The 12,539-nt window shown below is 44.7% G+C and overlaps 1 protein-coding gene across 1 annotated transcript; it reads left to right on the forward strand.

The window, feature by feature from the left end:
• The first annotated feature begins 8,453 nt into the window (after positions 1 to 8,453).
• Positions 8,454 to 12,318, forward strand: phox2a (paired like homeobox 2A). The gene is made up of 3 exons (XM_084950460.1): positions 8,454 to 9,054; positions 10,051 to 10,238; positions 10,375 to 12,318. The coding sequence occupies exons 1-3, from the start codon at positions 8,832 to 8,834 to the stop codon at positions 10,867 to 10,869; spliced, it is 906 nt and encodes a 301-aa protein (XP_084806586.1). The 5' UTR covers positions 8,454 to 8,831; the 3' UTR covers positions 10,870 to 12,318.
• Positions 12,319 to 12,539: the final 221 nt, after the last annotated feature.

Below are 12,539 nucleotides of genomic sequence, written 5' to 3' on the forward strand. Positions count from 1 at the left end.
ACCTGGGTGGGAATTCTGCAACAATAATGCTCATCCGCCACGTAAATCGACATGACATAGGAATTTCCTTGGAATTCTGATTCTGTGTGGGGGTCTGCGTCGGACGCTGGGAGGGAATGCAGAAAGAATCTCTCACACATGCACGCAGCCTGCAGGAATGTCTTCTCCATAGGGAGGAATTAGCATGCAGGGAAAAGACACATTCACTCTTACTGTGCTCCGCCTGGACCCCCCAACAACACACACACTCTCACTCTCTTTTAGTTACACACAGAGTCACAGCTGTCTGTGAGGAGGAAGTACCTGTGCTGTTTATAAATCAATCCCCTTTAGCCGCATCTGTACTGCAGTCATTTTCTTGATTTAAGTGAATTTTCAACAAGAATAACACAGAATATTTGCAGCTTCCAGCACTTTTTGTAATCTGTCATACTGGTGCACAAAGATGGAAAGGTGAAGATGTCTCTCTGCGTTTATGCTAAAAATGCACTTATCAAAAGAATTTTTTTTCATTTTGTACATTTGTTAAAATCGCCACTGTTTAAAGGCTAAAATGTCTCTTAGAAGCTCTCTGAACTGCCTCTCTGTATACTTTAGGATAGAAGAAATCAAAAGGGCATACAAATTTTAGCTGAAAATTTTGTTGCCACGATTTGGTTGCTTTGAGTCCTCAAAAGATTTCGTGTGTGCCTCCTCTGAGCTGAAATAAAGGGGAATATTCTCTCCTCTCTTTGATGCCTTCTTTACCACCCACCTCCCAGTCATTCATCAGTGTGAAGCATGTGGGTTGGTGGGGGAGATACCATACCACTCACGAATCTAAGATTACTCTGTGGTTGTATAAACTGTGGGTTGTGCTAAAAATGAACTGCCAAATGCCTCAAATGTCATCTGCATGAAGCTGATGCCTTTAAACTGTTGACACCCACAGACAAAACAGCAACAGGCCAGCAGAGGTTTTTTTGGTGTTTTTAAGTGAGACTCTTAAAGTGGCTTCATCTGGACTGTAGATCAGGTTTTGCTGTGATACCTCCAGGCTTTTTCTCATCTCTTATAACCCTCAAACACATCTACACTTTATGGTTTTAGGAAGGGGGAAAGTGTGTGTGTGTGTATCCATTTACCCTCCCCGGAGGAAGACAAGAATAAGAAGAGGAGGAGAAAGAGAAGACGCTCTTAGTCTGTCTGTCAGGCTATTTCTGACTGCTGCCATTTCTCTGATTAGATTATGGAGAAACAGAAACCTGGCCCTCCATCGTCCTAACTTCCCTCTCCCGCTATCTCGCTGCATTTCCCTCACTCAACCCTTCCTCTGCCTCCTGCTTCTCCACCGTCCTCTCTCTCTCTCCCCCCTTCCTTCTTCCTTGTCTGTCCCATCTGTCCATCTCTCCCACTTCCTGCTGCTCATAAGGATGGACATAAGTCCAAGATGCAGGCGAGATACAAAAGGTAAACCTGTGGGGGAGGTTACAAGGGAAGATGTGCATGTGGAGGGGCTCCTGGTAGCTCTGGGGTTCAAAAAAAGAAAAACAACAAAAAAACAACAACAAGAACCCACCAGCATGGACTGCACGTTGCTGTCCAGGATAAAGCTTTTACACAGAGAGTTTCTAATTCACTGAAGCTCAGCCAGCAGCAGCCAGGTGGAGGTGGTGAATGATAAACGACTACTAGCGGCTCTCCAATTATCATATCTGTCCCTGCTCTTAACGGGGGATTTTCATCCGTGTCCCTCCGCGCTTCTCTCATCTCTGCCTCTCCTGCCCTCGCTCATTGTGCTCCCCTAGGAAAGCGATCGATTTCACCTCCATTAGGCTACCTCAGTCCACTCAGCTCTTAGTCTGAAGATGCTCCCCATTCATGCAAAGCAGCGCAGTTACCACTGCCAGCACAGCACCGGACCTCGCATGTTCGTTAAAGTAACACTGCCGGGTCTCTTCCTGTTAACCCCTGACGCCGCGGAGGGTTCGGTGGAAGGGATGCTCGCACCGGCCCGTTACCGTAAATCAATCACGTGACAGTCCCCTGGGAGAATTAGCATAAAAGACAAATAAAGGACCCCACCAAAAAAACCCTCTGACACACACACACACCAGTCTGTCCTCCTTTCTTTTAAAGAAAAGGAACAAATCCATTCCGCCTAATTCGAACCTTGCTCAGGGACAGCTCGCGTGGCAGATTGCAGCCTAATTAGTTTAGAGGGAATTTAATTCAATTAACTTTCCACAGCTCCGCGCGCCCCGCCGCTGGGCTGCTTTCAGAGCGCGGGGCCAGAGCTCGAGATCTAATTAGCGTGTTTGGAGAAGCTCTCCTGCGCGCGGCCATCCCTCGCCGCTCCAGCTGTGGTGTGCTTGTATCTGTGTGTATGTGTGTGTATGTGTGTGTATGCGGTCTCCCGGGACCTGTTTTTTGTCCTAAAAAGCTTCTTTTTTAAGTAACATGCCGTTATCCATTAGGATAATACAGGTCTGGTGCTGCAGCAGAGGTGTACGCAGCTTGTGAATAACCGCAGCTGCTCTGCGTCATATTCTGCCTGATGAATGCGCGTTCACTTCAGGTTAGAGCGGACTTAAATAATAATGAGCGTAATGTGATGGGTTAAAATTAATGGCCATGTTTCGAGGCAATTTTTTGGCAACTCCATCCTGATGAGCCTTTGTGCCGGACAGTCATTTTTTGGCTCATAAAGGTTTGTCTCAATCTGTCCCAGTCGGACTAGAACCTGACAAGAACGTGGATTTCTGACTGTGCTGCGCCAAATTCCACCGGGTATCTAAACGAATATGCTGGTTTTTTTTTAGTACACTTACTAGCACCCTGTGGTTTTTCCACCTGTGCGCACATTTTATGCGCAAAAATTCAGATTTTATGAAGCCATTTTCCGTCATATGAAGACAAAGCACAGATCTTTGTCAGTAGCGGTGCAGTTAATTAAGGAGCCATGTCTTTACCTCTCCTCTCTCGGCCTGTTTACTCACTGCACTCGCCACATAAATGGGACAATGCGCACTGAAAATTAGCTCGATTTAATATTTCAAAACTATTTGACTATATTCTTATTAGATCTATTTTCTCCTCTAGAGTAGTCTCCACACCAGACTGTGATTGTGATCTAGCACACAAGCACCGGCTGACTGAGGACTTAGCCGTAACTTGCTGCCTCTCTAACGCAGTTAGACGCGCGCTATCGTCTCTCGCCGGAGCGTCACGGTATATTCGGGTAATTGGGGACTGATATGCGGAGACAACCTGCACCGATGGGACCCCCACCCGGGTGGCCCCACCAACCCCCTCCCATCCAGCTCCGTCTCTCATCCATCACCTTGCAAATCAAATGTGCACACCGCCAGCCTCGATTGCGGCCGTGAAGACGCAGGCCGATGTTAACGGCAGGATCCGCGAGCTCTGATTTTATTTTATCCGCAATCAAATCGACCTCCGAGGGAAGAGGATCTTAAGAGGGGCGATGACACGACACATTTTAGTCACACTGCAGGTAGCAGGCCAGCTGCTCGGCTGTTTTGACTACACAGTCACATTATGAGCAAATGGGGGGAAAATACAAAAGTAAATAACAATAATCACGAATCCTTAAAATCCTAGAAGTACGGGCTCTTTACCAAAGGCAAAACAATGCATTGATTGATTGATTATCAGTTACATAAATCACTGTTGGGACATTTAGAATTATAGGGACAAAGAGCTACAGACAGATGATTGCTCAGTTAGCAGCTGCGTATTTAAAAATATGGAGACACTTGGTGATACAACGCGCGTAGACTTCTGTCCAAAGAACCCACGCACGTTTTAAATCACACTAACTTTTATTTTACAGATAAGTGTTCATATTAAAAACAACGATTTACTGCAACACATTCCTTTAAAAGCAGAATTGTGAATATTTGTTGAAACGATTACATTAATCCGCGTGTAATTTCACATTAAATCAGGTCAGCGTGACCAGATCCCAACAAACTAAATGTGGGACCCGTTAGTAATCAAATATTTACCATTTACCAACTCTCTTGCTAAGTAAAAACAAGAAGAATAGAAAAAGAAGCTGAAGTTTGCTCTCATGGTATCATGTAATGGTTTTATATACTCCTGTATATCCTGGGTTTCAGTGGGGATGCAGCCATAGATTGGCAGAACGTATTTGACTCATATCTGACAATTTCAGCCATTTTTAGCCAGTTATCACACGCATGCTGCTTCATTCTCACCAAATTTTCTACTTTGCAAAATAAAGATAAAAGAAATATCTTGACAATGAAGATAAAAAGCTAAAACAAAGGGGGAAAAACGGAAAAACTCTAGTGGCCAGTTGGCTCTTTTTTTTCTTTCTGATAGTTCGGGGTAAAATCCAGACTTTGGAAAACCGCATGTCCTGCAGAGCCGGTCAAACAGGAGGAGGAGGACTAAAAATGCTGTGCAGTAAAACTTAAAGACGGGCACCTGGTCACCCTAAACCAGGCAGTGAAGGAGGGTTATCGCCTGCCTAAAGAAGCATTTCTCTTGGTGCACAGCCATCAGCTGGATGTAGCTATGCTCACATCATGTAGTGTAATATTTATTGTACTGTGGACCTTGGCACTGACTTCAGTTAAGTCGATGAAATAGTGTAATCTCTGCTTTTATTTGAGCATTACAGCTCTTTTTCAAAGCTCGACAAAGAGGAGGTTAATATCCAGCCCTGCGAATCAATAGCTGCCTGAGTCTGGAGCAAGAAAACTGCTTTGAGCACATGGGACATGTTCTTCTTTGAGCTTCGGTGATGGATGGATGGACCTGGCAGTCTCCCTCTCTGACTGACAGCCTCGCTTGGATGTCAGACCCGCCGCCTGTCACAGAGACAGAAACCGGACTGGGCCTCCCGGGTGGCTTTTCATCACGCCAGTGTCGCCGCTGTCCCATCCTTCACTCACCCCTTCTCCCCCGTCTCTACCCACACACCTCTCCATCTCTCCTTCAAGACTATCCATCCATCCATCACACAGGCCGCCCTTTTCATCCGTGCGCCATCACCACCAAGAAGGCGCACACACGAGTTTCCGACCGCCCTCTTCGTTAAGGCCAATCTGCACGCAGCCCTGCAGATCTCCAGTCGGTGTCGTTAGGGCAGGAAGACCATCACAAGGAATTACAGCGGCAGGAAAGACGGGAGCAGAAAAAAGAAACGCCGAGAATTTAATTTCTCTGCGGATCATCCCCCTTTAGCGGGCAGACAGGACAATTAATGTGGCCTGAATTAAAAAAAAAAAAAAGAAGCAAGCAAAACAAAAGAAAACATGCAGGTTAATGCGCTCTGGATAATTTTGTGACCTCAGTAAGTCCCTCACTGAGAACATGATGTGATTGGGTTAGGCTTTAAAACTTCTCCCATGAAACCTTGAAATACAATTATTACGATTTTATCATTATTATTATTATTATTATTATTATTATTATTATTATTATTATTATTATTATTACTACTATTATAATAGACTTCGAGGTTGGCGCATTAAAAATGATAGCTTCAGCTTCAGCAATATAACAGCTTCAGCAATAAATGCAATTCTATTTAATTCTATTTTATTTTGTAGAGCTGTCATTTACAGTTTTATCATCGGTAATTTGAATTTTTATTACCAGATAATGTTACCAATCAGTCGCTGAAAGGAGTCAGTCATACTCTGATTACAAACAGACAGCACGCTACGGGCCTTCATTCGCTTTTCCCTAATAACCCACGGGCCTATAATCCTTATAGTCGGGGTTCCTCTCTCAGGGGCTCTCAGGAGCCTCTAGGGGACCATTGTGTGCCCCCTCTGTTGACTCAGACGCCATGAATGCCAAAGCTCCCCGTTACTGTTTCCTAAAAATCGCCCCATGAATGTAAAAGTCCAAAGTTAAAGCCTTCGCAGCAGAGAAGTCTCCCCCTGCGCCGGAGCACTATAGGGCGGATTAGCGGCCTGGAAGAGACCGGTCCCTTCTTTGAAGGGATTAAAGTTTAAATGGTTTAAAAGCGGGAGAGCTAGGGTCGTTCCTGGCTGCGCTTTTTTTTTTTTTTTTTTTGGAAGGCAGAAACGACCCTGGAGAGTTTAACTTTGAAACTGTTTAAGTTTCTCGGTAAACTCACCTCTGAACCCAGCAAAGAGAAAAGCGGACATACAACAGACGGAAGGCCTGGGAGCTGACCGGTTAATGTGGAAATCCAACAGAGGAAAGAAAAACTCACACAATGTAGGGCTGTATTTATTTAAGTGCCTTAAATGTTATAAGGGTTGATGCAGGTTATCCCTGTTAGTTCACGCGTTAAGGAGGTTCGCTGTGATTTTGTTTAAGGATTTGAAAATCGAAGCAATAAATGAAGTGGTCCATAATTAACTTTTTTTCTTTATTAATATCATGTGTAAAGTCTTTCTCCTGAAGTCAAAAAGACCTTCGTGTACCAGCTGCACTGAGCTGTAACGAATGCGTAAAGATACTTTGTGACGGCGATGCCCCAAATATTTTCAAATGTGCATTAAATCGGTGGTTTTGATAAGTAGCGTATTGTAAAACGAAGTCTTTGAGTTTAACAATTCCAAGAAAAAAATCGTAAATAAAATAAAATCGTATTATACAAAAAAAGAAAAAAAGAGTTGGGTCCCTGTAATGACAAATCAGCGGCCTCAGACTTGTTTGTCTCGTGCGGGCCTCATCTGTGATGTTCAGGCAGCATCTAGCATCTGAACACAACAACGCCGCCCCGCCTCGAACTCAATCACACGATAAACACCGTAAACAAATCTGATTATTGTCGCTTATTTGTAGTTTAAGCGAACGCGGTGAGGCGAATACGCGCATGCGCGCGCGTGCAGCGGGTTAATGTCATTAAGGAGCATCAACAGCATCATCATCAGGAGCAGCTGCAGCGTGTGCAGCCTGTGGTCAAAGGAAGGCAGGGCGCGCACGTTGAGCCATTTTTATGCGTGCACGCAGGCCAAACTTAATTAATTCCTCGCGTACACGCAAAACCTAATTTTGGTTTGTGGATTTTATTATTTGCTAGAACTAATGAAATGCGTGTTAATTTCACGAAAAGCAGCGAGAAACCCCCTCTTTTTTAAAATGGCACCACATTTGGCAGCTACGTGGAGCGCGCGCGCGCGTCTGCCTGCCTGCCGGTTTCAAAGCCTCCCCGTTTGTGCGCGCGCGTGTCTGTGTAATGGGGGCCGTGTGGGATATGACTTATCACATTGTATGACACCGAACAATAAACTTAAACCAATTTATGAAGCTTCAATGCGTTTATGGTTAGCCTGTCGTGGTTGCTCGGTTGTCTCCGCAGCCGACTCCCTCTCTAGTCCTATACATCAAACTGACGCTCACTCTGGTGACATCTCCGTAAAAGTGATCGGAATCAAATCAAAGCTTTTAATCTCACCAATCACCGTCACATCTGGACGTTTCCCCTCACATAAAGACTTCTGTGGCTGAGCCGCGGATGGTTCCAGGAGCTCGCAGGGACACTATTGACCGGTTATGGAGCATTATTATTATTATTATTATTATTTGGGGGGCGAATCTGTTTGTGCGTATTTCAGTCGCCTGTGACGATATTAAGCAGACTGTTATGGCTTAAAGTCGTCACATATGTCTTAATATTGCAAAAAACGCTTCACTAGAACCTCCCAGAACAGCGAGGATGTCTATCCCGAGGGTGTGTTTCTCAAGCACGGCGCACATTTTCTTTATAAAATTAGCTTCTTTGTATTCACGTTTTAAAAATAAAATGTTTCCAAGCTTGTAGGCCTGATGTGTTGTTTGGCTACATTCGTGCTTTACTTTAGTTCCTAGAAGACCCATCCTAAATAAATAAATAAAAATCACAGACAAGGTTTCCAAAGCGATCATGCATATTCTGTAAGGTCCAAGTTTTGTCAGAGCGAGTGGCTTCAAAATATAGCTAGGAGTAAAAAAGGAATAAAAATGTATTCATTTAGTTGTTCAAAAAATTTCCACCTGTAAACTTTATTCACCAGCTGAATTTTTCATTTAAACAGCTGGAATGAATTAAGCTAAGCACCTACATTAATTTCATTAGTAACACCTGTGTTCGCCCAGGCGACAGGTAGGCCATTACTATGACGTAAACACTGATTGTAGTGTGGAGTCAGTAAAACTCTGAAACAGTGACGTTCGGTTTTGGTCACATTACGGCTGAAAGAAAAACTCTGAACTCACCGGAATCACAAACGTCCGATTAAGGATGCACGCGCGTTATAGCGGGCTGTAATTGTTTTGAGACGCGCGCGATTTAACTCTTGACACCTGCTAGCTCGCGATGCTGTGGGCCGCGTGGGCGGTGCAGAGAGCGGTGGGAGGGGAGCAGAGGGGAGGGGGGCCGTCCGTGTCCGTGCTCGCTCACTGGTGGCATTGTCATGGAAACAAGACCACCGCCTTCGCTATTGTCTCGCGCTCTGCCAAGTTTATTATAAACAGCGCGCGAGCCGCTGCGCGCTGTCAAACGGAGCGCGAGCGCAGAGCGAACCTCAGTCCAGGGAGGGGAGCCGAAGAGACGGACAGAGGGGAGAGTAGGGAGAGAGAGCGGAGCTGCAGAGAAAACATCTGGATTACTTACCAGCCGCGTGACGGTGACATACAAACCTTAAAGCCCACAAAAGCCTGGAGAAACAAACCAACCGCGTCAGGAGATTCTGGAGAAAAAAGTCCAACTCTCACTGGTTTAAACGACTCACAGCAATCCAAGAAACTAACAGCAGCCTCAGACCCGACTGAAGCCGCCCTGACCCGAGTTTCCAGCGCACTTCTTCACAGACCGGTGTCTGCGCCGGCTGACCTCCATGTATAAGATGGATTACTCATACCTGAACTCCTATGACTCCTGCATGGCAGCCATGGAAGCGTCGGCCTACGCGGACTTCAGCTCCTGCAGTCAGGCCAGCTCCTTCCAGTACAACCCGATCCGGAGCGGCCCTTTCTCCAACCCTGGCTGCACTCCCCTCAGCACGACCAGCTGCACGCTGGGAGCCCTGCGAGAGCACCAGCCCACACCTTACTCCTCAGGTACAGGAACCTCTCCTTGTGTTCCCGTTTCAAGGTCTCCGCAAGATTTCATTAAGACACCAAAAGATCGGCAAGAGAAGGGCGAAATATATGATCATATTTAACTTTTTTATATGACACAAATTTTAAACCCGAGGCCTTTTTCCAAACTATCTTTATTTTAGTGGAAATGACTAAATTAAATATCATGCTTATGAAGGAGATGATGATGATGATGATGATGATAATAATAATAATAATAATAATAATAATAATAATAATAATAATAATAATAGAAAAGGCGAATCATTCTTTATTTTTAGCGGGGATAATTATATCATTATCTAAACAAGTAATTAATGTTTGTTGTTCCGCAGTGTCTGTGGATTTTAACTGACTAAAGTGCTGGAGAATCTTATAGTTTCTGTTTGCATTAACAATCTTAGACGGCGAATTATTTTTGTGGCAAAACTCTGTATAAATTAATCCAATAACCCGGCTTATTTAAGCTTATAACAAGGCGATTTTGATTTATTTTTTTCAGTAAGGAGGAATGGTTAACACTTAAAAATGGGTAATAATAACTTTAAAAAAAAAGAAAATAAACAGTTAATGGATTTTTCCCACTAAACATTTTATTATAAATCAACCGATTGTACAGCCTCCCGGTGTCCGGGTTGGTGTGGCCAGATGTCAGCTACGGATGGGTTTAAAACCAATTAATCAATTAATCCTCCTTATTCAGTAACCTTACAAGAGCTATTTTTTAATTTTTATTTTTAATAACTATTTTAAGAACAGAAAATTTCCCAAAAATTGTTTACAAAACAAAAATAAACGTAAAAATAAATTATTTTTTTTTTTAAGTTAAATAAAAAAAAAATGCGGCGAGATGAGGCGTGAAATGTTTAGTGGCCTCTGCGACTCAGTGCTCGGCCTCCGCAGTTTTACGCGCTAGTTTAGCCCTATTAAAAAATATATATATTTTATTAAACGGAAACAATTATTCCCTTTCAGTCCCTTACAAGTTCTTCTCGGACCCATCTGGCCTGAACGAGAAGAGGAAGCAGCGGCGCATCAGAACCACGTTCACCAGCTCCCAGCTGAAGGAGCTGGAGCGCGTGTTCGCAGAGACGCACTACCCGGACATCTACACCCGGGAGGAGCTGGCGCTGAAGATAGACCTGACCGAGGCCCGAGTACAGGTGTGCCATCAGGCTTTTAAATCTTCAGCACGACTGAAATGAAGTGAAAGTCAGGACGTCTGACACTTATATAACAAATAAAACTGTGTATCCGCCTAATGCCACGTCTTCACCTGTGTATGTGTGTTTCTGTCAGGTGTGGTTTCAGAACAGACGTGCCAAGTTCCGTAAGCAGGAGCGTGCAGCCAACGCCAAAGCCAACAGCTCTGCTGGCACCACAGGCAGCAGCACCAACAACAGCTCTGGAGGGAAAAAGGGCGGGGAGCCAAGATCTTCATCAGATGATGATGAGTCTAAAGAGTCCACCTGTAGCCCCACACCTGACAGCACGGCCTCCCTGCCGGGCTCAGCCAATGGAAACTTGGGGAGCCCTGCCAGTCTGAGCCCCAGTCCGGCTCCTGCCAACAGCAGCTACACCAACACCTCCAGCTCTCCGGTTCTCCAGGGGCTGAAGCCTCCCAGCTGGTCCAGTCTGGGGCCCTCCAACCCGGCCGTGGCGCAGCCCGCTGCCCAGACTCAGGAGATTCTGAAGGCCTGGCAGCCAGCGGACAGTATGACCGGGCCCTTTGCCGGAGTCCTGTCCTCTTTCCACAGAAAACCCAATCCCACCATCAAGACAAATCTGTTCTGAAGAACAGAGGAAGACAAATGAGAAACAAACTGTAAGCGAGAGGAGTTTCTAGCCTTTGTGGAGAGAGACAAGACTTGCCCATTAAAACACTGAATCCGTTGCTGTAATCTGCTGCGGTCCAGCAAGGTTCTCAGTTCTTCTCTAACCGACTCAGAAAATAAAATCACAGGTCTGCTCACCATCTGCCGTCCAAAAATATTATGCAACAGTGCACACTGTACCTGTAAAACCTACCTTGACACGGGCAGTTTCCTCCCTTTCCTGCAATGACTCCACTCTCACTCTCCGATAAAACAAAGAGAAATACTTTACTTAATAACGGTAAACTATACAGGCCCTTAAAACTGTCCATATTTGCATCGTCTTTTCGGTCTCTCTGGTGCACTTACATTCCCACACTCACTGCACTGCAGCAAACTCGGTGGTGCATGGCAGCAGCTCTGATGAGTATGGCGGTCAGGTACGAGTTTAAAGCAGAAATCTAAACATCACACTCCGAAATCTGCTGGGGAAGCAAAGTTTCACCCTCAAGCACAACTTCCTCTAAGCCCCCCTGACACACAGGCTTTCACCAGTTGGAATAGGTTCCCCCCTAAATCTCTTTGCCAAGCAGAGCAGGGGCACCCAAAAATCCAATTAGACCTGCCGGGTCTAGACCAGACATCCCCAGTTCACCTCACGCTCCCCCCTCCTTCTTTACTGTATCAAGTCCTCCAGAATCCCACACTCTCGCCGTCCCATCATGCCTTTATCTATCAAACAGTTTGTCAGACTTTTGCAAGGCAAAGAGTTGGAGACTTTAAGGTGTTTCGACTCCATTTTTAGTTCATATGCTGCTACTTCCTCCCCCGTTCTTTGTTTGGAATAAAGCAGATTGTAGCCTGATTATATCTGACGTCTCTGACCGGACTGAAGCGAACAAATGAGTTTGTACAGCAGGTCGCAGTCCGGGTTAGGGTCTTTAGCAGGCTTATGAGTCATACGTTTCTCTCCCATAGGTGACATGTGGGGTAATCTGGCAATACACTGAGAGATGGAGTTTTGTACTGTATCCGCATTAATACTCAGATTTTGTTTCTGCTTTCCTTTTTTTTTAGCTTGCGAGAGTTGCTTGTAAATCACCTCTATTGCATTTTGATGAAACTCACTGGTTTCTGAGGAAGAAAAAAAAAAGTATTTATTAATATTTTTATTATGTCAGTAAGAAACCTGCGCATTTATTTGAACTGCCCCATAAAGTTTTGTGACTGTAAATTCTGTAATTAGTAATATAAATATTAGGTAGGCTTTGTTTTTGGTTTTTTGCTTTACAGATCCATTTCATTGCAGAGCGCCTGTCTCACGGACCAACGCGTCAACGACAACTACGGACTGACAGAAAGCTCGAGTGAATGAGATGTTATAGCACTACTCTGAATATTCTAATAAATCTACATTATGGAGGCATTACCTGGCGCGCGTGGTGGTCTGGCTTCTTGTGTGTGGCATCACCATAACAGTGTTGTGTTTTATGTGCAAACATATACAGGCTGTCATACAAATCCAATTCCAAAAAAGTTGGGATGCTGTGTAAAATGTAAATAAAACCAGAATGCAATGATCTGCAAATCTCAATCTCAGTTAACAACAGAATAGAAAAAACAAACAAACATATGAAATGTTTAAATTGT

This window comes from Perissodus microlepis, chromosome 14 (assembly GCF_051167445.1).
Source record: "Perissodus microlepis isolate ML-2025 ecotype Zambia chromosome 14, ASM5116744v1, whole genome shotgun sequence".
Lineage (NCBI taxonomy): Eukaryota > Metazoa > Chordata > Actinopteri > Cichliformes > Cichlidae > Perissodus > Perissodus microlepis.